Source organism: Heptranchias perlo, chromosome 40, assembly GCF_035084215.1.
Source record: "Heptranchias perlo isolate sHepPer1 chromosome 40, sHepPer1.hap1, whole genome shotgun sequence".
Lineage (NCBI taxonomy): Eukaryota > Metazoa > Chordata > Chondrichthyes > Hexanchiformes > Hexanchidae > Heptranchias > Heptranchias perlo.
The window spans coordinates 15053349-15080579 of NC_090364.1; the positions used below are offsets into that span (position 1 = coordinate 15053349).

Below are 27231 nucleotides of genomic sequence, written 5' to 3' on the forward strand. Positions count from 1 at the left end.
AGCCTCCTCCCACCCGTCTTCATCTCACCCTATCAGCATATCCTTCTATTCCTTTCTCCCTCATGTGTTTATCCAGCTTCCCCTTAAATGCATCTACACTATTCGCCTCAACTACTCCTTGTGGTAGCAAGTTCCACATTCCACCCACTCTCTGTAAAGAAGTTTCTCCTGAATTCTTTATTGGGTTTATTAGTGACAATCTTATATTTATGGCCCCCAGTTTTGGTCTCCCCCACAAGTGGAAACATCTTCTCTACATCTACCCTATCAAACCCTATCATAATTTTAAAGACCTCTATCAGCTCACCCCTCAGCCTTCTCTTTTCTAGAGAAAAGAGCCCCAGCCTGTTCAGTCTTTCCTGATAGTTATTGCTCTTATAGATTTTGCTGCACTTCTCTTTCCAGCCTGCACAATTGTCAACTGTCCAGAGTGAAATCAAGAGCTCCCTACATGGGGAACCTGAGAGCCACATTCCACAACTCCCTGAGGTAGCATTCCAGAGAGTGGCCGTCGAAAGAACAAACTTGTATTTATATTGCGCTTTTCACAATCTCAGGACGTCCCAAAGTGCTTTCCAGCCAATGAAGGACTTTTTGAAGTGTAGTCACTTGTAATATAGGGAAATGCAGCAGCCAATTTGCGCATAGCAAGATCCCACAAACAGCAATGTGATAACGACCAGATAATCTGTTTTAGTGATTGAAGGATAAATACTGGCCAGGACACCAGCAGAGCTCCCCTGCTCTTCTTTGAATAGTGCTGTGGGATCTCTTACGTCCAGATAGGGCAGACGGGGCCTCGTTTTAATGTCTCATCCGAAAGACGGCACCTCCAACAGTGCAGCACTCCCTTAGTAGTGCACTGGAGTGTCAGCCTAGATTTTGTTCAAGTCTGTGGAGTGGGACTTGAACCCACAACCTTCTGACTCTGTGCTATCCACTGAGCCATGGCCGTCACAAGGTATTGATTGGGACTGTGATAACCAACACTACTTCCCTGTCATAACCAGGCAGGAAGTGCAAGGCAGGTTTTGCCCCTATGCTTTATTGAGCACCACATGTAAAATCAGCACATACTGTGGCTTCCTCGTTTTACTGTCTGTAATGGTTTATTCTCCTATGGAGAAAGATAAGATAAGCAAAAAAAAAAACCCTTTCTCTCCAGGAGCGAAGTACTGCCCCATGAGACCAAGCTGCAACTCAAATCATTATAAAAAGCAACACTCCATTCCGAATAAATATCACAAACACAACAGGTCATGTTGCTTGTAATATCTTCCATAATCACACGGCAATCACATCGTGCTTCTGAATGGATATTCAGATACCGAGTGTCCAGTTAGAATTGTGATTTGATATTTCAAACCCGAGTCAGGTTGCGTGGTAACACATAGAAGTTACAAGGGAACAGGCCATTCGGCCCAACCAATCCGTGTTGGCGTTTACCCCCCACACGAGCAGATAGTCCTCATCACATTTACCCGCCTTGTTCCTATATTTCTTCATTCATCTATCCAATCTAATCTTCTGCCTCAACCACTAACCCTGGAAGTGAATTCAAGAAGTTTCTCCTGCTCTCGGTTCTGAATCTTACATTTAATTGTGTATCTTTGGTCCCTTGTTCTTGACCCCTCAACTACTGGCAAAAGTCTGCTTCTATCTATCCTGTCCCAACCGATCCATCGACCAGAGTGATATGGAACAACCCTCCCTGCTGTCCAGCCCAGGCAAGCACAATAACTCAACGACAGGACCATTACGCTGCTCACCCAGATATCCAGAGCTTTACTTGACGTATCCGTGGTTCTGTGTGAAATTATCACTAGGCAAATCGGTTAACAGATTCTAACAACTCATTCTCCACAGAAGGATCAGCATATAGAGGTTATAGATAGGGTTGGATGAAGTAGGGTGTGAGGAGGCTTGTGTGGAGCATAAACACCGGCATAGACCCATCGGGCCGAATGCCCCGTTTCTATGTAATGCAGGTGTTAGAATCACTTTGGTAGAGCTTTCCAACTGGTCTCACTCCCTGCTCTTTCCCCATATCCCTGTAAATTTTTCCCTTCAAGTATTTATCCAATTCCCTTTTGAAAGTTACTATTGAATCTGCTTTCACCGCCCTTTCAGGCAGCGCATTCCAGATCATCACAACTCGCTGCATAAATTTTTCTCCCCCATTGTTGTCTCTGGTTCTTTTGCCGATCACCTTAAATCCGTGTCCTCTGGTTACTGACCCTCCTGCCAGTGGAAACAGTTTCTCCTTATTTACTCTATCAAAACCCTTCATGATTTTGAACACCTCTATCAAATCTCCCCTTAACCTTCTTTGCTCTAAGGAGAACAATTCCTCGATCAAATAAATACTTCAATTTTCCAGGATCCTATCTTTAAATGGACTGGGCTCTGACAGACGTGCTTCAGGTTTATCTCCACTTCACGTCGAGGAATTCCAGAATGATCAACATTCTGGGATCTGATTAAATTCAACATCTCAGAACCAAAGGATGAAAACGGCTGCTATATTTATATATTTTTTTTGACAAGCAATGAACAGACATCACTGATCTCATATAAATCCAATGCATCCTTTAAAAACAAGCACGAGCAGTTAAACCTAACCCGACAACTTTGATTAAATTAGGTTTTCAGTGTAAAAATAATTTTCAGGTGTTTAAAATTTTTTTTCTTTGGCGAGGTGAAAATCCAATTAACATTGTTGACGTCCTTCACACCATATATGAAATCGGTTGACATGATTTTTGCTGCAGGTCTTCAGATGACGTTCAGGGAATCACTCCGTGTTTGCGCCCAACCTCTAAGAAGGCCTCCACACATTGGTCGATATCCTGGTCGCTATGGGCAGCAGAGATCTGCACCCGGATTCGTGCTTTACCCTTGGGCACCACAGGATAGCTGAAGCCAATCACGTATATTCCTGAGTCAAAACAAGATAAGGCGAATGTTAGATCTTCCAAAAAAGCTCCAGATGGGCGAGTATTCCTGAAATAAAGTCCAGCAAGTACCTAGCCTCCGGTCCTTGGAATACAGGAATCCGCTCAATTTAAAATACGCTAATCAGAACGAGCAATATTCCAATCTGTCTAACGAGGATAAAACGTTAACCCCCCCACCCCCAGTCTCTGCTGGAACTCCTGGGAAACCTCCACTCTACCTCGAAGGTCCTGATGCAAAAGTGAACAGGAAATCAGGAAACTGATTGGAGGGAGGTGTGCAGTGGTGTTCCCCAGGGGTCGGTGCCGGGACCACTGCTTTTCTTGATATATATTAATGACTTGGATTTGGGTGTACAGGGCACAATTTCAAAATTTGCAGATGACACAAAACTTGGAAGGGTAGTAAACAGTGAGGAGGATAGTGATAGACTTCAAGAGGATATAGACAGGCTGGTGACATGGGCGGACACGTGGCAGATGAAATTTAATGCAGAAAAATACAAAGTGATACATTTTGGTTGGAAGAACGAGTAGAGGCAATATAAACTAGAGGGCACAATTCTAAAAGGGGTACAGGAACAGAGAGATCTGGGGGTACAGGTACATAAATTGTTGAAGGTGGCAGGGCAGGTTGAGAAAGCAGTTAAAAAAGCAAACAGAATCCTGGGCTTTATAAATAGAGGCATAGAGTAGAAAAGTATGGAAGTCATGATGAACCTTTATAAAACACTGGTTCGGCCACAACTAGAATAGTGTCCTCACTTCTGAGCACCGCACTTTAGGAAAGATGTGAAGACCTTAGAGAGGGTGCAGAGAGATTTACTAGAATGATTCCAGGGATGAGGGACTTTAGTTACGTGGATAGAGTGGAGAAGCTGGGGTTGTTCTCCTTGGAACAGAGACGGTTGCGAGGAGATTTGATAGAGGTATTCAAAATCATGAAGGGTCTAGACAGAGTAGATAGAGAAAAACTGTTCCCATTGGCGGAAGGGTCGAGAACCAGAGGACATAGATTTAAGGTGATTGACAAAAGAACCAAAGAGGAAAAACTTTTTTTTTTTTTTAAAAACACAGCGAGTGGTTAGGATCTGGAATGCACTGCCTGAGGGGGTGCTGGAGGCAGATTCAAACATGGCCTTCAAAAGGGAACTTGATAAGTACTTGAAAGGAAAAAATTTGCAGGGCTACGGGGATAGGGCGGGGGAGCGGGACTAGCTGGATTGCTCTTGCATAGAGCCGGCACGGATTTAACGGGCTGAATGGCCTCCTTCCATGCTGTAACCTTTCTACGATTCTATGATTGAGCAAAACTGAACTCAGTTCATTCATTCAGGCCATCGAGGTGGTGCAGAATCAAAGGCCAAATAATTGAATAGGAGGAAAGGCTGGAGAACCTGGGGCTCTTTATCCTTGAAATTATGGAATTGAGAAAAGACTTTACAGATGTAGAAGATATTAAAAGGCATAGATAAGGTTAATTAAGAGCAGTTAAAAAAAAATTGCATTTATATAGCGCCTTTTACAACCTCAGGATCTCCCAAAGCACTTTACAGCTGATGAAATACTTATTTTTTGACTTGTTGTTACTGTTGTAATGTTGGAAATGCTGCAGCCAATTTACACACAGCAAGATCCCACAAACAGCAATGTGATGATAACCAGAAAATCTGTTTTAGTGATGTTGGTTGAGGGATACATATTGGCCAGGACACCGGGGAGAACTCCCCTGCTCTTTTTCAAATAGTCCCATGGGATCTTTTACATCCACCTGAGAGGGCAGACAGGGCCTCGGTTTAATGTCTCATCCGAAAGACGGCACCTCCGACAGTGCAGCACTCCCTCAGTATTATACTGGGAGTGTCAGCCCAGATTATGTGCTCGAGTCTCTGGAGTGGGACTTGAACCCACGACCTCCTGACTCGGAGTGAGTGCTACCACTCTCTTCAAGAGTGTGCCTGAACAAGACAGTATAGGTAAAGGTGATGGAAGGACAGTAAAGGTGATGGAAGGACAGTTTAAGGCCAATGTCAGGAGAACCTCTTCAGGAAAGAGTGATCCGCACACAGAATGGTTTTCAGGGCAGTGCAGACAAACACCTTACTGATCAGTCAAGAGTCAGTTAGAGTGGGTGATTGGGGGCAGGGAGGGGGGTCATTTATTCCGATGGGCCGAATATCCAGCCTCATCTCCATCCATCTTGTGATCTTCACTCAGCCAAAAGCCCTTCTGTAGCAAATAAAAACAAACGTCCTTGTGCATTTTATATTTCAACAGTGAGAGCAAGGACTCAACAAAATAAAACACAGAACAATAAGAACACTAACACACGGAGCAGTAAACGGCCCCCCCAAAAAAAATAATATCGGGAGGAAGGGTGATTCCTGTGGTCACAGACTCGCCCACAAACCAGAGAGAGGTAAACCCAGCACTCAGCGGGCAGCTGCCCGTAACCCGGGGCACGCAGATACTGTAGGCTCTCGGTCTGTTGGTTACCTCGCTCTAACATGTCCTCTGCCATTAACGATGCCAGTCGAGCGTCTCCCAGCATCACCGGACAAATGGGATGGCCCATTCCGCCAATGGTAAATCCTGCAGCTGTCATCTGACTGCGGAACCTGCCCAAAACAGCCAATTTGTGTCAATTATAATCTGTTTGGAAACCTTTCTTCAACAAGAGCTGGATCCGTACAATAAGGAGATCAGCATCTGAAAGACAACACAACAGCAACCTGCATTTATATAGCGCCTTTAATGTGGTAAAACATCCTAAGGCGCTTCACAGGAGCGATTATCAAACAAAATTTGACACCGAGCCACATAAGGAGATATTAGAGTCATAGAGAGAGTCATAGAGTTATACAGCACGGATAGAGGCCCTTCGGCCCATCGTGTCCGCGCCGGCCATCAGCCCTGTCTACTCTAATCCCATATTATAGAGTCATATTAGGACAGGTGACCAAAAGCTTGGTCAAAGACGTGGGTTTTAAGGAGCGTCTTAAAGGAGGAGAGAGAAGTAGAGAGGCAGCGAGGTTTAAGGAGGGAATTCCAGAGCTTAGGGCCTTGGCAGCTGAAGGCACGGCCGCCATTGGTGAGGCGATGAAAATCAGGGATGCGCAAGAGGCCAGAATTGGAGGAGCGCAGAGATCTCAGAGGGTTGTAGGGCTGGAGGAGGTTACAGAGATAGGGAGGGGCGAGGCCATGGAGGGATTTGAAAACAAGGATGAGAATTTTTAAAATCGAGGCGTTGCCAGGCGGGGAGCCAATGTAGGTCAGCAAGCACAGGGGTGATGGGTGAACGGGACTTGGTGAGAGTTAGGATACGAGCAGCAGAGTTTTGGATGAGCTCAAGTTTACGGTGGGGGGAAGACGAGAGGCCAGGAGAGCATTGGAATAGTCGAGTCTAGAGGCAATAAAGATATGGATGAGGGTTTCAGCACACAGGGAGATCAGTCTCTGAAAGAAAATACAAAGTCTTCTACATTTTACACATAGTAACTCTGTCCCTGCTTGCTTGCAAAACCTGAACAATGAGGCTATAACGAGGTGTATCCAAGAGGCAGCCTGGATCCGACCAGAAACCTCCCGAAATGCTTGGATTTTTCCATCTCTTTGCGCGCGTGTGGAATGTTCTGCAGATTCAGCCTGTTTATACTTCGTAGGTTTTGGAGGACTGGAAAAGGCAACTCACTGATTGGTGTAAATCGACCAATCATGGAGCAGCAATTACTGGTACTGCCAGAAGGTTCAAAAAAGCTTCCTCATGTTGGAACTCAGGAAGATCGGAGCACAGAAACGGCAATGGAGCAATGGCAGAGGACAGTGGGGGAACCAACGGAGATCGAAAGATGGTGGAAGACCATGCTGGGCTGGTAAGTAAAGTCAGCGAGATGCACAGGCAATGCTAATTACCTCTTGAAAAAAGGTATCGTTTGCAATTAGATGAAATAGGGTTGAAAGGCAAGATGGTCGCCCAGACGCTGAATCCATATCCCGCCCACCATCAGCACAGTGTTGGAAACATCAAAACAATTAGCTCAGTCTCCTTCTCACAGCCCAATATTAAACGGTCCCATCACCTCTTGGCAGCTCCTTATCCAGATGTACATGTCTGATAGTGATCAACTATATAGTTCTGATGGGATGGAAGTCCACAACAAGTAACTGTCCATAATTCAGAACAAACCTGCACTCACTCAGAGCCTTAACAAATGGAAATGTCATATAGTTGCAGTGAGGAACATTCTCTTGAGCATTCTTAAGGAATTTTAAATCGCTTGTGAATTTCTTTCTTGCCACTAGATGGTATGTGTGTGCTTTGCAAGTCATTCAGTGTGTGTCACCCACTGAAACATGAGGGTCCAGAAATGTCTCCCATCCCATGAATGAAAGGAAACATTAAAGAGCGTTGCATCCAGATCTTTGAGAATGTGGAGCTACATCACAAACCACGTCCAGCTTGGCACGAACTGGCACTCAGACTGGCCGATGTGAGAAATGGGGAAGTGTCGCACTGTTGTATCAGGGGACGGACGGTCTCTTTAGGCTGGGGCTGGTGCACATTATTGGGGCAAGAAAAGGGAGTCTGCTCTCCACATCCAACTGATCTGGGAACTTGGTGCACACACAGGAATCCTGAAATGGAAAGTGTTCTATTTCCAAGTACCAGCAACGCTCACCCCGATGAGCATCAAATTCACTTAAAGTACACAACAAACCCCTGTTCACTCCGCAGCAGCCAATCCTTCCCCTCACAATCAGCAGTGTTCCCTCTACCCCAGCACGGGTATCAGACCACCATCTAATGGAGACGGGTTCCTCAATCCCACCCGTCCATGGGGAAATATAAAACTCTCCCTTGAATCATTAAACGTTTTAATAAATTAATTCGCCTCGAGGGGGAGGCTGCAGGACACTGAACAATCCGGTCACTCTCAGTGGTGATGCACCTTTTGGTTTTTGAAGCTGTAGTTTAGGTGATTCATTGCCGCCCACGAAGAGGTCCAGGGCTTTGGAGGCACAAACGAGCACAGAACCATAAATGTATCACGATTAACTGGGAGATGAAATCTTTGTTCTGCCCACCCCATCCTGTGAGGCTAATCAGTCACCAACTGACCAGTTCACATTTGGAAAGAAAAATAAATTTCATACCTTCCTGAAGGGTGTAGTATAAATCCAGCCAAAGTGTGAAGTCTCTATTTTAGCTTAGCACTGTTTTGAACTCATCAGTAGAACAGGCGAGGCCCCCTGTTAGCCTAGCGGCTAAATGTTGTGATACCAGATTCGGTTCCTAGTCTGTGCTACAAAGTGAAACAGCATCCCTGAACCAAGAAGGGGAAACAGACTCTCTCAGGGTTCCTGCTCCTGAAGTTAGGTGAGAACAGGCTTAGGCTCCCTCCAAATGAACAACCTACTGGCAGCTCAACTTGCATTTACGCAGTGCCTTTCAATGTTGAGGACATGGCAATGCACTTCACAAACAGTCACAGGGATACTGAGCCAGGTAGGGAGTACAGGAGGACGGGAGGCCAGCAAGGAGAGTCTCCTCTCCTGGTCGTTACCCATTGACTTATCCTGGGGAACAATTGCACAGCTGTCAGGAGACAGCATCTCACTAATACGTTGAGTGTACACAATGGCACTGATTGTCCAGATTGACACAGAGACACCATTTAGTAAGAGAACAAGAAAAGAAGGGAGAATCAAACCAGCAAAACATTAAAAATCAACCTGATATCTAACAACACTGGACAGACATAGCTCAAATACAAGGCAGTTCTTCATTTTCAGAGACACGTCCATTAGGAATATAGGAACAGGAGGAGGCCATTCAGCCCCTCAAGTCTGTTCCACCATTCAATTAGATCAAGGCTGATCTGTATCTTAACTCCATCTACCCGCCTTAGTTCTGTAACCCTTAATACCCTCACCTAACAAAAATCCATCAATCTCAGTTTTGAAATTTTCAATTGACCCCCAGCCTCAACAGCTTTCTTTTGGGGGGGGGGGGGGGGGAGAAAAGAGTTCCAGATTTCCGCTACCCTTCGTGTGAAGAAATGCTTCCTGATTCACCCATGAATGGCCTATCTCTAATTTTAAGGTTACGCCCCCTTGTTCTGGACTCCCTCCCCACCAGAGGAAATAGGGTAGATAGAGAGAAACTATCAACTCCTTTAATCATTGTGCCAGAAATATAAAAACAGGTAAAAAAAAACAGAAGATCTGCCCAAAACCAAAACTCTCCATTTTACCTAGAAAGAAAACTATTGAACATTTTAATAAGTTAATTCTCCTCAGAGGGGAGGGAGGAGGAGGGGGGTGCTGGACACCGAACAGACCCGGTCAGTCTCACTGGCGACGTACCTCTTGGTTTTTGATGCCATAGTTTGGGCGATGACGTTGCTGTCAATCAGGAGGTCCAGGGCTTTGGAGGCACAACCGACCACAGGAGGGGGCAGTGTGTTGGAGAAGAGGTAGGGTCTGGAACGCTGACGCAGCAGGTCAACCACAGTCTTGGGTCCCGTGGTGTATCCACCTTAAAAGAGACGACATGCTAATGTTTCAGGTGTTTCATAGAATTATACAGCACAGCAGACGACCATTCGGCCCATCGTGCCTGTGCCGGCTCTTTGAAAGAGCTAGCCAATTAGTCCCACTCCCCTGCACTTTCCCAGCAGCCCTGCAAATTTTTCTTTTTCAAGTATTTGTCCAATTCCCTTTTGAAAGTTACTATTGAATCTGCTTCCACCGCCCTTTCAGGCAGCGCATTCCAGATCATAACAACTCGCTGCATAAAAAAAATTCTCCTCGTCTCCTCTCTGGTTCTTTTGCCAGTTACCTTCAATCTGTGTTCTCTGGTTACCAACCATTCTGCCACTGGAAGCGATTTCTTCCTATTTACTCTATCAAATCCCTTCATGACTTTGAACACCTGTATTTGTTTTTAAGGCTTTCTTTTCTTCCCCCAACTTTCCTCCCGTCTCCTCCTGAAGGCACTGACTCTTGTCGAGATACAGTCCCATAACTACCACCCTCAACTGGCCATTCTTCAGACCTGGGCCTAGACAGCAAGCGTCAGCAGGCTATTTGACTGTAGAGGACACTGCAGCCAAGTCACACATCTACACACGCACTTTCCAGCAGGGGTTACTGGACAGCGCTCAGCAGAGAGAACCCCCCCCCCCCACTGATCTTCCCACTCCTGAGGCCAGGGGGAGTGAGCCAGTTCTGGCTCAGCACAGAATGGGAATCAAACGCGAGGGCCTCCCTGTTCTGTGCGGCTCAGGACCACACAAGGTGGTGAATCCACCAGCGGAGCAATCAGGGGAGCGTGCGAGGTACGTTCCCCCCCCTCTTCTGTACCTCCCCCAGCAGAAAGGCTCAGTGACGGATCACAGGCGACCGCATGCTCTCGGCTCCTCATTCAACGAGAGAATCACAAGAGTTGCCTCTTTAAATATTATCTCCCTTTTCACAAAGCCAGTTCCACTTCCAGTCTGGTGTAAAACCACATCAACGTCGCCCTTGTATTTGCTGCAGCCCCACTTGTTTCGTGCCCCTTTTCTTGGCTAAGAGTATCGTGAAGTGACTGCGACCAGGTCCCTTAAGGAGACTTTGGTCGCACTTGACTAACAACGTGGCTGAGACCAAGAAATTCCCAAAATCCTGCGCTCCCAATTATTGCTGAAGATTCTTTAGAAAGGAGACTGGAGGAATTTTCTTTGAAGATTAAGGCCAGACGGCATCATTTACAAATTCTTCCAGTTTTAGAAAAATAAAAAGTGAAACTATTTGAAGAAACAACATTCCATGGCTTCCTCTAGTTACGATTCGACAACTGCATCGCACTTACTGCCTCCACATGTAACTGGAACCAGTCATGGAAAAGAACAGCTTACACAACAGAATGCTACAACTCAGGAGGTGGTCATTCAGCCCGTCGTGCCTGTGCCGGCTCTTTGAAAGAGCTATCCAATTAGTCCCACTCTCCTGCTCTTTCCCCATACCCCTGCAAATTTTTCCTTTTCAAGTATTTATCCAATTCACTTTGAAAGTTATTATTGAATCTGCTTCCACCGCCCTTTCAGGCAGCGCATTCCAGATCATAACAACTCGCTGTAAAAAAAGTTTCACCTCATCTCCCCCCCCCCCGGTTCTTTGGCCAATTACCGTAAATCTATCTTCTCTGGTTACCGACCCTCCTGCCACCGGAAAGAGTTTCTCAATATCTACTTTATTTAAACCCCTCATGATTTTGAACACCTCTATTAAATCTTCCCTTAACCTTCTCTGCTCCAAGGAGAACAATCCCAGTTTCTCCAGTCTCTATACATTGAAGTCCCTCATTCCTAGTACCATTCTACTAAATCTTCTCTGCACCCTCTCCAACAGAATCTCTGCGCTCATTGTTAAAACACTTGTGCAGAAAAGACTCCAATAAGAGAGTGTCTACCTTGCAACAGCCAGAAAGGGTGGATCAAACCCGATTACCCACCCAACCCCCCGGGTGTCACATATACCACCACGTGATGTAAACAGGGGGGAGCTCACTGGAGTCTCCCGATTCCGGTGCAGGTCTGCCTGTAATCAGGGGTTCACGTTAGGCTGGCACGTTAGAATGGGCAGCTACAATTACATTTAACCCAGTAATCCAGCAGGCTGCTTATTTCCCCGCACAAGGGCACAGAGTTGGGAGCAGTTCTGCCAGTAAACACTGGAGGAAGGTGGTGGGCCTTTAGTTCCGGTCTCAATGACACACGCTGAATGGAATTCTAATGGGCACTAGCATAAATGGGATCAGATGGCGTCTTGTCCACACACAAAAACAACTGGAGTATCCCATCATAAAAGGTAGAACTACTGACTGATTGAAATGCATCCATGGTCCATTACTATGTCTGCACTCACCTGCTGCTCCACCCAGTGCCTTCCCGAGAGTTGAGTTTATAATATGAACCCGGTCCATCACACCCAGCAGCTCATCTGTGCCCCTGTCCCAGTCAGAGAGAAAAACAGAACCTCACTCAATTAGATTTTTTTCTTGACTATATTTTTAGTTTTACAGAAGCATCTGAAATTCCAATTCAATTTTTTTTTCCAAATGGGGGAGGGGGAAGAGAGAGAGAAGAAAATGTCTTTGTTGCAACTCACAGGGTTGAAACCAGAATTTACTTTGTGCTCATCAAGGCAAGGACCATTCATACAGGCGATGGGAAGAGTTCCCTGTTCGGCCAGCCAGGGTCACTGTTGGCCATTGGGGTTAGTTGCAGAGTGAAGCTCCCTCTGCTCTTCGTAGCGACGAACCTTAACCCTAGCCTCAGAGCGTCCCCTGCCGCATCCCAAGACAATTTTACCCCACCCAACCCCCATCCCTCCATCCACACCAACCATCCTGTGGCCTCTAGAAAGAAAGAACTTGAATTTATATAGCGCCTTTCACTACCTCAGGACATCCCAAAATGCTTTACAGCCAATGAAGTGTAATCACTGTTGTAAAGTAGAGAAACACAGCAGCCAATTTGCACACAGCAAGATCCCACAAACAGGAATGTGATAATGACCAGATAATCTGTTTTTTTAGTGATGTTGGCAGAGGGATAAATATTGGCCTGGACACCAGGCAGAACTCCCCTACACTTCTTCAAATTAGTGCCATGGGATCTTTTATGTCCACCTAAGAGGGGAGACGGGGCCTCGGTTTAACATCTCATCCAAAAGACGGCACCTCCAACAGTGCAGCACTCCCTCAGTACTGCACTGGAGTGTCAGCCTAGATTATGTGCTCAAGTGGGACTTGAACCCTCAACCTTCTGAGTCAGAGGCGAGTGCGCTACCCACTGAGCCACGGCTGGCACCTTTACATAGAACCTTCAGCAGACAGAGGCGATTACAGTGGATGTCGTATATTTGGATTTGCAAAAGGCATTCGATAAAGTGCCACATAAAAGGTTGTTACAGAAGATAAGGGCTCATGGGGTTCGTGGTACTATATTAGCATGGATAGAGGAATGGTTAACGGACAGAAAACAGATTAAGGATAAACGGGTCATTTTCAGGCTGGCAGGCTGTAACTAGTGGGGTGCCACAAGGATCGGTGCTTGGGCCTCAGCTATTTACAATCTATATTAGTGACTTAGATGAAGGGACCGAGTGTAATGTATCCAAGTTTGCTGACTATATCAAGCTAGGTGGGAAAGTAAGCTGTGAGGAGGACACAAAGAGTCTGCAAAGGGATATAGACAGGTTAAGTGAGTGGGCAAGAAGGTGGCAGATGGAGTATAATGTGGGGAAATTTGAGGTTATTCACTTTGGTAGGAAGAATAGAAAAACAGAATATTTTTTAAATAGTGAGAAACTATTAAATGTTGGTGTTCAGAGGGATTTGGATGTCCTCGTACAAGAAACACAAGTAGTTAGCATGCAGGTACAGCAAGCAATTAGGAAGACAAATGGCATGTTGGCCTTTATTGCAAGGGGGTTGGAGTACAAGAGTAAGGAAGTCTTACTACAATTGTACAGGGCTTTGGTGAGACCTCACCTGGAGTACTGTGTACAGTTTTGGTCTCCTTATCTAAGGAAGGATATACTTTCCATAGAGACGGTGCAACAAAGGTTCACTAGATTAATTCCTGGGATGAGAGGGTTGCCTTTTAGGGAAGGTTGAGTAGAATGGGCCTATAATCTCTGGAGTTTAGAAGAATGAGAGTTGATCTCATTGAAACATAAAAGATTATGAGGGGGCTTGACAGGGTAGACTCCGAGAGGTTGTTTCCCCTGGCTGAAGAGTCTAGAACTAGGGGACATCGTCGGGATAAGGGGTCGGCCATTTAAGACTGAGATGAGGAGGAATTTCTTCACTCAGAGGGTTATGAATCTTTGGAATTCTCTACTCCGGTGGGCTGTGGATGCTCAGTCGTTGTATATTCAAGGCTGAGATAGACTGATTTCTGTACTCTAGGGGAATCAAGGGATATGGGGGTCGGGCAGGAAAGTGGAGTTGAGGTCGAAGATCAGCCATGATCTGATTGAGCAGGCTCGCGGGGCCATGTGGCCTATTCCTGCTCCTATTTCTTATGTTCTTATGTTTAACCAAGCAGTCTGAGCTGGATTCAAACCCTAGTCTAAGAGGTAGCAGTTCACTCATTGCACCATTCAGAGCCCCATTAAGTGGAACTTAAATGAGGGATTCTAGGTTTTATAAATAGGACCAGAAAATATAAAAACAAAGAGGTGACGCTAAAAACATGTGGAAATCATTGGTTGGGCTGCAGTTAGAATTTTGTACCCAGCTTTGGATACGCTACTTTAAGAAGGTTGTGAAGGCCATGGAGAGAGGGTACAGAAGAGATTCACCAAGATGACACCAGCGATGAGCAGCTTTAGTTATGAGGACAGATTAGAAAAACTAGGGCTCTTTCCATTTCAGAAAAACCAAGTTAAGACGTGATGAGATTGTGGTGTTCAAAGTTAGGAGACTGAATTAGAAAAATGACTATTTCCGCTGACCAGTGAGTCAGTAGGAAACATAAATTTATCACCACCAAAAGGTGAGGCTCGGAGAATTTTATTTATAGAGAGGGACCAGAATCCATAATAGACTTTAAACGCCTATCGATTCCCCTTACAATCGAATCCCCTATAGTGATAGGGCTATAGTGATAGGGGATTCGATTGTAAGGGGAACAGATAGGCGTTTCTGCGGCCGCAAACGTGACTCCAGGATGGTATGTTGCCTCCCTGGTGCTAGGGTCAAGGATGTCACGGAGCGGCTGCAGGGCATTCTGGAGGGGGAGGGTGAACAGCCAGTAGTCGTGGTCCATATTGGTACCAACTACATAGGTAAAAAAAGGGATGAGGTCCTGCAAGGTGAATTTAAGGAGTTAGGAGATAAATTAAAAAGCAGGACTTCAAAGGTAGTGATCTCAGGCTTACTACCGGTGCCACGTGCTAGTGAGTATAGGAACAGGAGAATAGACAGGATGAATGCGTGGCTGCAGGGATGGTGTAGGAGGGAGGGATTTAGATTCCTGGGGCATTGGGACCGGTTCTGGGGAAGGTGGGACCTGTACAAGCGAGACGGGTTACACCCGAGCAGGACCGGGACCAATGTCCTCGCGGGGGTGTTTGCTAGTGCTGTTGGGGAAGGTTTAAACTAGAGTGGCAGGGGGATGGGAACCTGAGCGGGGAGTCAGAAGGGAATAACGTTGAGAGCAGCAAGAGAGGGGAAGACCCAGGGGAAATCTACAATACAAATAGTACAAACAGTTGTTCAAGAACAAGTGAAAGGGAAAAGCGTAGAGCAGCGGAAAGAAAGTGTACTTTAGGCACGAGAGATAAAATAAAAACTAGAAAGTGCAAGGCGATTAACCCAGCATCAAAGCTGTGGCAGGGGGTTGGGAACCTGAGCAGGGAGACAGAGGAAAGCGTGTCAGGAAGGGACAGAAGGTATGGAGAAAAAGGTAAAGTGTTAAAAAAGGAAAAAGCAGGAACTAAGTGTCACAAAACATATTTGAAAGCTCTTTATCTGAATGCACGTAGCATTCGTAACAAAATGGACGAGTTAACGGCACAAATAACGACGTATGGGTATGATCTTGTGGCCATTACAGAAACATGGCTGCAGGGTGACAACGACTGGGAATTAAATATGCCAGGGTATTTAACAATCAGGAAGGACAGGCAGGAAGGAAGGGGAGGTGGGGTGGCTATGTTAATAAGGGAAGGAATCACTGTAATACAGAGAAAAAATATTGGGACAAAGGATCAGGATAATGAAACAGTTTGGGTAGAGATAAGGAATAATAAGGGGCAAAAAACACTCGTGGGCGTAGTATATAGGCCTCCTAATAGTTGCAACTCTGCTGGAAGAAGTATTAATCAGGAAATAGTCGGGGCGTGTAACAAGGGAACAGCTATAATTATGGGGGATTTTAACTATCATATTAACTGGACAAATCAAATTGAGCAGGGCAGCCTTGAGGAAGAGTTTATTGAGTGTATTAGGGATGGATTTCTTGAGCAGTATGTAACTGATCCTACAAGGGGGCAAGCAACCTTGGACCTAGAGTCATAGAGTCATAGAGTTATACAGCACGGATAGAGGCCCTTCGGCCCATCGTGTCCGCGCCGGCCATCAGCCCTGTCTACTCTAATCCCATATTCCAGCATTTATATACCTGGTCCTGTGTAATGAGCCAGGATTAATTAATAATGTCCTAGTTAAGGATCCCCTTGGAATGAGTGACCATAACATGGTTACATTCCATATCCAATTAGAGGGTGAGAAGGTTGGTTCTCAAACAAGCGTACTGAGCTTGAATAAAGGAGACTATGATGGTATGAGAGCGGAACTGATTAAAGTGGACTGGGAAAATAGTTTAAAGGGTAAGACGGTACATGAGCAGTGGTGTTCATTTAAGGAGTTATTCTACAACTTTCAAAAAAAAAATATTCCACTGAGGAAAAAAGGGTGTAAAAGAAATGACAGCCATCCGTGGCTAAGTAAAGAAATTAAGGATAGTATCTGACTAAAAACAAGGACATATAAGGTAGCCAAACTTAGTGGGAGGATAGAAGATTGGGAAGTCTTCAAAAGACAGCAAAAAGTAACGAAAGGATTGATTAAGAAAGGGAAGTTAGATTATGAAAATAAATTAGCAAAAAATATAAAAACAGATTGCAAGAGTTTCTACAGTTATATAAAAAGAAAAAGGGTGGCTAAGGCAAACGTAGGTCCCTTAGAGGATGAGACCGGGAAATTAATGGTGGGAAACATGAAGATGGCAAAAATGCTGAACAAATATTTTGTTTCAGTCTTTACGGTAGAGGACACTAAGAATATCCCAACACTGGACAAACAGGGGGCTCTGGGGGGGAGGAGCTAAATACGATTAAAATCACTAAGGAATTGGTACTCAGTAAAATAATGGGACTCAAGGCGGATAAATCCCCTGGACCTGATGGCTTACATCCTAGGGTCTTGAGGGAAGTGGCAGTAGGGATTGTGGATGCTTTGGTAATAATTTTCCAAAATTCTCTGGACTCGGCAAAGGTCCCGGCAGATTGGAAAACTGCTAATGGGGGGCAAGTAACCCTTCCATGTTGTTGGGGGAAGCTCCCTTAAAGGCTACACCCCCACCCCAGGAGTCAGGCTGGAATAGAAGTGCAGCATAAGGGGGCTTATTTCATGCGCCTCAAGCCTCTATCCCCCCCACACCTCGGGTACATCTAGCAGCGTGACTCCCTACCGTCCGCTGGGTCCCATGAATCCAGTGGCGTGACATTCGTCAATGAAGACCAGAGCGTTGTATTTCTCGGACAGATCACATATCCCTTTCAGTGGCGCCACATCACCGTCCATGGAGAAAACACCGTCGGTGACAATCAGACGGATCCGATGTTTCTGGAAGAGAATTACATCGAATTTACAGCGCAGAAACAGGCCATTCGGCCCAACTGGTCTATCCCGGTGTTTTTTATGTGCCACACGAGCCTCCTCCCACCCTACTTCATCTAACCCCATCAGCATATTGTAAGATTGTACCCTTGCTTATAATGGCGTCTGTACGTGTATCTCTTTTTAGATGATCTTTTACATGATTTTGTATGACTAAATACTCTGGTGCTGGGTGTGTGAACTGCGCGGGACTAATATCAGAGCAGGGGGCTCTTCGATCACATCAACTTGCAAGAAAGGCAGCCTCAGCATTCCGCCTTCCGGCTTGTTTATACGAACAAGCTAAAAGATGAATCAAACAAACATTCCTGACTTAGTTAGAGCTGGGACCCTTATCAGATACTGGGCAACCATAAACAATGGCAGGTCCATGAAACCTTCAGATTCCAGGCCAGGAGTCAAAGGAGGCCTGGGAAACTATGGACACAAAGGCAAGATGAGCTACCGTGTGCGGTGATAATTGGCTAAGACCAGAGGTGGGACACAAGCTGCTTCTGCAGACCCCTGAAAGATGGAAGAGTACAGGGGAGGCTGACCCCTTTTTCTTAAAGATACAAAGAATTCGAGGCATTATTGGGCACCTTGCCCTTTTGGGAGACCCCAATGGGGCAAGGGCCCATGTCAATAGTGAACCTCGGGTCCACCCCCAAAAGTGGCATAAAAGGAGCACCCTGCGCTGGTATAATTGTAGAGACTTGGCAGGAGTGACGACTGGTGACATTGGAGACCGGGGACAGCCTCCCTGTGGTGATGGCCTTCATCTAAAAACAGATGGATGAGGGTACCATCAAGCTTAAGAGAGGCTGACACCTACTAAACCATGCCGCCCTCTTCTGTGCGAGCAGTTAAGATCCGATCTGGAGAAAGAACTGAGCCAGGTCAAAGAGCGGGCCCTCGAGCTAGACAAAGAAAAGACCCAGTTGGAGAAAGAGATCTCAGAAACAAAACGAGACCTAGAATAGGTCACAGCGGAATAGGACGCAGGACCTCACAAACACACTGCAGCAGCAGCAGACTCAGGGGTGCGTGTCCACCGCGCTAGCAGTCAGGTCACAGGGGATGAAAGGGAGAATTCGGGAAATGGAGGGAGCAATTGGGGGTTTGACCCAGGAATTGGAGGATGCACGAGGGGCTCTGCGAGAAGAGATGGCCAAACCAGTAAGAGAGGCCGACCATCCCACATGTCACCTCAGGATAGTTGAGCTGGAGGGCAGGCTGGGATGCCAGAAAGCTTTTGTTTCAGCCATAACCAGGAGACGACAGGGGGCGCTCTTGACTGGGAGGGGCCATTGGCCCCCTCTCCCTACCCTGACACTGGCTTTAAGGGAAAAGAGCCGATGCCCCTAAATGTGATAACAACCAGAACGACAACGGAAGCCAAGGGAACACAGGGGCCCACCTAGTAGAATCACAGCCGATACGGCCAGACTTTGCACAGGCGCTGTCCAGAGAACTCGGCCCAATTCGTCAGGGGGACGACCCCATCGCCTTCACAGGTGCATGGGAGCGTTTCAGGCGCGTTCACCGCTGAGTTAGAGGAGGCGGACTTAAAACAGGCGCTGTCGGCATCAGTCGACGCAGGAGTAAGAGCACGTACCCGCTTTGTGGCCCTCGACCCAGACCCTGATACATCAAATCTGTTTGACGAGATCTGCTGGGAAATTAGGGGCGTCAACGTGATGCTCCACTGGGCTCAGACGTTGCCAAGCCCGACTGAGCACCCGATCGCGTTCAGTAATAGACTGTCGGATGTGTACGAACTAAACCAGCGTGGGCGCGGGAAGCAAGATTTTCATGATGACGAGGAGTTTAAGCATGCAACAACTGCATGGGTTGGTACGCAACGCACTCGGGGTGTCAGTCTCGAAGGAGTCTGATTGGGACCACCTCCTGGATGCGGCGGTGCAGACATGGGGTGCGGTGCGGGATTACTCCCCGCCGGTGCCAGTAGTAGGAGGCCGGGGAAAACCAGTTACTCTAGTGGAGGCCCCACGGGGACCCCCCGAGACGACCCTTCGGGAGAAACAACAATATCCCGCAAAAACCTGGGCAGTGCTACAACTGCGGCATTACGGTACATGGGGAAAGAAGGGCCCCGAGGAGGAACCCCCGCGCCAGGCCTCCCAGGAGGCCCCCAGTGCCTCCTCTCTAGAGCAAGAGATGGATAAACTCCTCACCCTAATGACGGCCCTGTCAGGGACTGGGGCCTTACCGGTGGTGGTGACCACTGTTAACACGCCCCCAGCACAAACAGGACCTCCACCCTCAGGTACGACCGCGACACCCGCGGGTCTGTGGCACGAGCCCCCGACTCCTAATGACGGTCACCACAAGGTGTTAGGATCCCCGCAAAAACGTATTCTGGCGTACGGTTTCAGCATGATACCTGACGGCAGATGTTAGCGTCGAGATAGTAGAGGGTCCGACACAGTCTATGCTTCTCGATACGGGCTCATTGGTCACTATCATTCACTCCTCGTGTCCCGAATATTATGAAAAGGCAGGACAGCCTAAGGCGATGCTGAATGCTTTTGATGGACCAACTCAGTTGAAATTCGGGATTTTCCAATGCACCATTGATACTGCCGTCACGATGCAGACGGCCAACGAGCAGGGAATAAAGGGGGCGGACCTCATGAGTCAGTACAGAGTTGTCATTGATTACTCGAACGGCTATTTGTGGCTCAGTGGAGAGGGGAAAGTCAGGGCTCGAATGAGAGGAATCGTCGATACGGACGTTTTGGAGATTTCTGACTCACACTTGGTAAACGCCATTAAGTGGGAGAGTTACGAACCACTGTCCTGTGAGGACGCTCGGGTGCTGTCCTTACTGCATAAATAGGAAGCGGTGTTCGCCTCGCACAAACACGACCGTGGCTCGATGCAGGGAGAGGAGGTTGCGAATAGACCACCACATCCGCTTGCTAAGGAATATCCCATACCTTCCGAAAGCCACCCGTGCGGAAAGGCTACCATCGACTCTTTGTTAAAACAGGGTGCTGTTAGAATGGGCACGTTCACCACAAATTCCCCAATCTGGCCCGTTAAAAAGCCGGACAACAGCTGGCGTTTGCCACTTGAACATACGAACATACGAATTAAGAGCAGGAGTAGGCCATTCAGCCCCTCGAGCCTGCTCTACCATTTGATAAGACCATGGTTGATCTGATTGTGATCTCAACCCTACTTTCCCGTCTACCTACTATAACCTTTGACTCCCTTGTTAATCAGGAATCTATCTAACTCAGCCTTAAAAATATTCAGTGACCCTGCCTCCACCGCTCTCTGGGGAAGGGAGTTCCACAGACTCACGACCCTCAGAGAAAAAATTTCTCCTCATCTCCATCTTAAATGGGAGACCCCTTATTTTTAAACCGTGGCCCCTAGTTCTAGTCTCTCCCACAAGGGGAAACATCGTCTCAGCATCTACTCCTTCAATCCCCTCAGGATCTTGTATGTTTCGATAAGATCACCTCTCATTCTTCTAAACTCCAGTGTATACAGGCCCAACTTGTCCAACCTTTCCTCAGAAGATAACCCCCTCGTCCCAGGAGTGAACCTTCTCTGAACTGCCTCCAAAGCAATTATGTCCTTTCTTAAATAAAGGAGACCAAGTATTCTAGATGTGGTCTCACCAAGGCAAACGCCAGCTGTTGTCCGGCTTTTTAACGGGCCAGATTGGGGAATTTGTGCTGAACGTGCCCATCCTAACAGCACCCTGTTTTAACAAAGAGTCGATGGTAGCCTTTCCGTACAGGTGGCTTTCGGAAGGTATGGGATATTCCTTAGCAAGCGGATGTGGTGGTCTATTTGCAACCTCCTCTCCCTGCATCGAGCCACCAATGTACATCTGTAGCAAAACATCTCTACTTTTATATTCCATTCCCCTGCAATAAATGACAACATTCCATTTGCCTTCCTAATCACTTACTGTGACTATCGCAAACTAAACTCCATAACCCCCACTTGCTCACCAGTGGTCAGGGAAACGCTGACGCTGTTGTCCGAAATACCGACTGGCAGCAAACACTTCTTCACTCTGGATGTCGCCAACGGCTTCTGAAGCATTCCAGACCGAGAGGAGGACCGATACAAATTTGCCTTCACTCTCCAGGATCAGAGTTACACCTGGACTGTTTTACCTCAGGGCTTTCACAATGCCCCACACTATCTTCCATAAACGGATGGCACACGCCATCAAAGACTTTTCCAAACCACGCTGTTTATTACAGTAACCTGATGACCTGTTGTTGGCGACAGGCACAGAATCAGAACATCTCACACTGTTAGACGAATTGCTGCAACTGTTAGGGGAGGCGGGGCTCAAACTTAATCCTCGCAAGGCCCAACTACTAAAGCAGCAAGTGACATTTCTCGGGGTTTCGATCTCGGTGGCGGGACAAAACCTCGACCAGCATAAAGTCGGTACCATTCACCGCCTCCCGCTCCCAGTCTCCAAAACTGCCCTTAGATCCTTTCTGGGACTGGTAGTGTATCGGAGATCTTTCATTCCCCACTTCACCAAGTAGCGAAGCCCTTGTACGACCTTTTAAAAGGGGGATAAGGATGAGGTGAAGTCAGAATGGACTGAAACACACGCCACGCGGTGTCCAAACTTAAGGCGGCAGTTACGCTGCCTGATCCGAATCAGACATTCCATCTCGAGGTAGGAGCCACGGACCAGAGCCTGGCGGCGGTCCTGTCTCAGGGCATGCAGGGAAAAACGCTACCATCGCGCACGCCTCGCGGGTTTTGGCCGGGGCAGAAACAAATTACAGTGTCTGTGAGAGACATCTGTTGGCCATGTTTTGGGCGGTTAAATACTTCATGTACATCAAGGGGTTACAATCGACTGTACTGCACTCTCCCCACACGCCTCTTAACCTGCTACTTAAGCCTGGGGATACCTTAGTTTCATCCGCTCAGATGAGCCACTGGACACTGCTCTTGACGCAGCGGGCTCTAGAGGTCACCCCAAAGTAAACCGCCCTCCTCCCTCAGCTGCTATTGTACCAGGGCGATCGGCACGAGTGTCCCTTACCCCTCCTGGATTGTGTGATCCACCCAGTTCTTAAACAACCAGGAGCGTTCGCGCCAGACGTATACATTAATGGTTCCTCATTCCACCACAAGGGCACGGCCTAAACGGGTTTCGCAGTGCTCCTTCCCGCAAAACGATCCGTTTGGCCCAATATGCCGAGGTGGCGGCCTTCTTGATGACCGTAATTGAGACTCTGACCAGGCCATTAATATCTGGTCTGACAGTGCCTATGCTACTAATACCATGCTGTCCCTGCCTCTGTACTCGAAGAGTAACTTTTGTACGTCTGCTGGTAAGCCTCGAGTACGCGGGATGTTATTCCGACTGTTATGGGACCCGCTGAACTTTAGACGGCAGCCATGTTTAATCGGTTAGGTCATGGCACATACAAAAGGGACTGACCCTCACTCGGAAGGTAACTCCCTGGTGGACCGGGCAGCCAAGGAAGCCGCGGTAAACGGCTCACCCTTCCTCCTCCCGCCCAGGGAGCCAGAATCAACCCTTGCCGTTACTTCCCCTAAACAACCGGCCATTGACTTCCGATGACTGCAGTCATCAGTAGAATCCCACCAACAGGTGATTGAGTGGCATCAGCAGTCTAGGCCTCTACCTCAGCCCACTCCATGGGCCCATCTGACCTCCCTTATGACTGGTGAGGCAGACACCACGAGCACAGACCCCCTCCTGATGTATCAATCTAATGCAGATGCCTTCCCAGTCATGTGCATCCCGCCAATGTTAAGTGAGGAACTCTGACACGTTCCACACACACCCAGTAGGGGGCCACTGCTTGACAGAAAGCACCATAAGGAAGGCTGGGTGGTGGCCAGGGACGGAGGACGACCTCAGGCACCTCACATGCCTGCAACACAACCCCACACCAAACACAAACCGGGCTTTCCTTCAGAATGCCCCTCCTCCACAGGGACCCTGGACCCATCTCCAAATTGATTTAATTGGGCCCCTACCTAAAGTACTGAGCGGACACATATAAGGCTTAGTAATCGTGGACTGCTTCACCAAGTGGACTGAAGCTTTCCCGTGCAAAAGCAACACTGCCCTCACGGCGATACGTGTGTTATTGAGCGAGGTGATCTGCAGGTGGGGAGAGTGCCAGTGCAGGTGGACACCGACCAGAGATCGCACTTCACTGGGAAGATATTCACCGAACTACAGAAACTAATGGGAATCACCCACAAGCTGCATATCTCCCACCACCCACAGTCATCGGGAATTGCAGAAAGGGGAAACCAGACTTTAAAAACAACGCTTAAAAAGTTTTGCGCCGTTGAGGGTACTATAACAAGGGGACATAGATTCAAGGTAAAAGGCGGGAGGTTTAGAGGGGATTTGAGAAAGAACTTTTTCACCCAGAGGGTGGTTGGAGTCTGGAACTCACTGCCTGAAAGGGTTGTGGAGGCAGGAACCCTCACAACATTCAAGAAGCATTTGGATGAGCACTTGAAATGCCATAGCATACAAGGCTACGGACCAAATGCTGGAATATGGGATTAGAGTAGACAGGGCTGATGGCCGGCGCGGACACGATGGGCCGAAGGGCCTCTATCCGTGCTGTATAACTCTATGACTCTATGACACCCCGTTCAATGGACGAGCACGCTGTCTATGTGACTAACGGCCATTAGATCAACTCCTCATAGCACTACGGGCATATCAGGCTACAACAGGGAGTCTCATGCGCACGCCTGGGCACTTGTTATGGCCCACGGCAACACCACTGCAGATGGGAGCAACGGAATATCAGTGGCTAGAGAAAATGATAGATCATGTTAATAAGACCAATGAGTTTGTGGCTGCAAAAATCGGAAAAAGCAGGGAACAGAAGGGAGCATTACTTCGACAAAAAGGTCAGGCCGTTTGACTATCAGGTTGGAGATGTGGTAATGGTCCTGAATTATGGGAAAAAAGACCACACCTTTGAAGCTAAGCGGAAAGGGCCCTTCCCGATTGTCTTAGTGCAGTGGTATACCTGGTACAGTTTCCAGAGAAGGGAAAGAAGAAGAAAAAAGCACTAAATGGTACCACATCAACCAGTTAAAAACAGGAAAGGCTGAATAAATTAATGAGAATGCCTCGGCACCGAACCAATGGTTTTGACTCAAGCAAAACTATTCCACCGCACGAGTAGCATCTGGGCATTTAGAGAGAGGTCGGTGCTGGTGGAGACGATGGTGCGAGCCTACAGGCCAGCGAGGCGATAGGATAACTTGACAATAAGGGAACGCCAATGGAATAATGTGCCGCTCCCATGGGCAAATAGCCACTAACCGTTAGCATTGCACATAATTATTTGGCTATGTTTAAATGTAGCTATGTACTGCTCTTTAAGCGAATGTAATATTTTACGTCTTGTAGATGTGTGACACAGAGAGAGGTCAATGCGGACCCACACTGAGGTGGACATGGTGGTTCACCCTGAACGGAACATGGACACTGGGGGTTCCCGGAGAGCTTCCCCAGCCGGACAGTACGCTGAGGGTAGAGAGAGACGGAGTGAGCCTGGAAAACGGGACAGAGCCATATTCCATTTCCAACCTTCATACGTGGGAGGGGTTATTCTTCCGAGAATGTAATATCACACAACCAACCACCACAACATACACAGTCAAAGGCAGCACCGGGTGTGCAGACGATGCGTGTGTGACCATTATGGGAGAGTCTATCAGTGGGCGGTAGTTTTTGGAGAAAAGGTCCGAAGCGTACAGGAAGCCAGGGTAAGGGTACGGCGGTCGTACGGCCCCGAGCAGGAGAGAGATAAATAAGTCACGGAAGGGGGCAAAGAGGTGTGCTGGCCCCGGTTTTGGAAATATAATGAGGGATATCACACATGCCTCCGAGTAACAGGAATACATGGGCACCACAGTACCGTCTGTCTCCAGGGAAGGAACGACAGACCACGGGAGGACTGTGACAACCCGTCCCCCTGCTATGCATATACTCAACCAATAGGTTCCAGCATTGTACCGCGTGTACGCCATTGGGGCACTGTGTGCACTGGGGGTTTCCCAGGTGCTGCCACCCTTAGGAAGGAGCACACGGTGAGGCTAAAAACTGTACTCCAACCCCTGCGGCCCAAGCCTAGCCAGGGCCAACTAGCAAAGATAGGGTGCCCCAAGTTACAACCAGGGCCGGCCAATGTCATCTCCACAGATACGGTTCTCTCTAATGGCCTACACTATGAAACAGTCCCTGTCCTCCTAAGCCTGACTGGGTTGTGTAAGCCTGAGCACAGACGACTGTACAGGGACATGCTGCACCAATTTATAGGGACATTTTGGGAGACCAATAGTAGGACGGCAGGAAATGAGGATCCAGAGGTCTCGCATCACATAAAATACTATACTCCCACAGAAGCCCCACGCCTGCAAAGCACCCAGGCCGAGCTCACCTTAAACAAAGGTGTGGCACGCCAAAGGAAGAGGAGGGATCTTATACAGGACAGAATACTAGTGGGAGTAGGAGGCCTAGCAGGGATAATCACACTAGATATAGAAAGCACAGCAGACAGTATGCTGACCCTGAGGTATAAACTGCAGGAGGTCACGAGAAAGCAAGGTAATATCCGGGAGGGCACCCTCCTCGAGGGAGCCAACACCCAGGTTAACATCTTAGGTCTACTACAGCACTCGATTCAGGCCGCTCACACTATCAATGTCCTTATAAGAGAAACCCAGAACGCCTCAGCTGAGGCATCAATGGGAATCACCTGTACAGCGTACAAGGGCTTGGATGATCGAACAGGCCAGGGAAAACCTCTGCCTGATCGGATCAGGGCTCCTACCCCACTGGGTGACCAATAAAGACTTCAAAAGATGGAACATCAGGCATGACACTCCAATTCCCCAAATGTGCCAGGTGAGGAGGCTTACCTGGGTACACCTGGGTCCCCATGTATGCAGCATCCATACAGAGCATGCATCCAAGGGACTATCCTCTATGGGAGTTGTCCTGAGGATCCCCCTTATTTGGCACGATTAGCCGGCCGGCCCAGTGCTCAGGGTGGAGAACACAGGAGTAATGCGGGGACAAGTACTAGTAAAACACCGTGACAGTCATTGACAATGCCCCCGATCTATCGGGATGTGCTCGGGCCCAGGATGCCTGGTTATGCCCCTACGATGTCAGCACCCACTATGTACCTGCGTGTGGGTTCAGTTGGGACCCAGGCAGTACCAACTGCTCCATGTCGGCCCAGGCAAGGGGGCAGTAGCCATTGCGTTACAGCCATCAAGGAAAGGGCAGGTATTGTGTGACCACAGCAGTCAGTAGCATGCTCTACGGGGACAACATCACCTCTCCGATCACCAGTTCCAGTTTCTGCTTCAAGCCTCATTTGCCCTCTAAGATTGGACAGCAGCTGCTGTTAAACATCGAGGACCATACACAAATTAATGTCACAATGAAGGACACCCTTAAGACCGAGTTACACACTTATGTAGCCAGTTTCGGATATGACATTCCCCCCGCTAACGGAAAAACTTTCAGAACTTGGTAACACAACAAAACAATTCCCTAAAACATTTCTACCTACTCAGGCAGGATAATGCCCGGATAGACGAGGATATTGAAAATGGAGGAATCACACTGGTGGGACATAGGGTCAAACATATCAGTCCACCTCTGGGTGCGTGCTGCCTCTCACCTCCTTGTAGTGTTGCAGCGCCTGTTAAGCATTTACTTAATATATGTTACTCACTTGTTAAACAAATAATTGCTAAATTAAGACGCCGTACTGAGCACCGAGAAACAACTCGGTT

General features: G+C 47.7%; 1 protein-coding gene across 1 annotated transcript in view; it reads right to left on the bottom strand.

Moving 5' to 3' along the window:
* Positions 1 to 2521: 2521 nt before the first annotated feature.
* Positions 2522 to 27231, bottom strand: part of gcat (glycine C-acetyltransferase) — a 44635-nt gene continuing 19925 nt past the window's right edge. The window contains exons 5-9 of the mRNA XM_067974672.1: positions 17204 to 17358; positions 11865 to 11947; positions 9321 to 9492; positions 5451 to 5572; positions 2522 to 2938 (exon numbers count right to left, since the gene is read on the bottom strand). Coding sequence (XP_067830773.1) covers positions 2787 to 2938; positions 5451 to 5572; positions 9321 to 9492; positions 11865 to 11947; positions 17204 to 17358 — 684 coding nt within the window. The 3' untranslated portion in view covers positions 2522 to 2786. The remainder of the gene's footprint in view (positions 2939 to 5450; positions 5573 to 9320; positions 9493 to 11864; positions 11948 to 17203; positions 17359 to 27231) is intronic.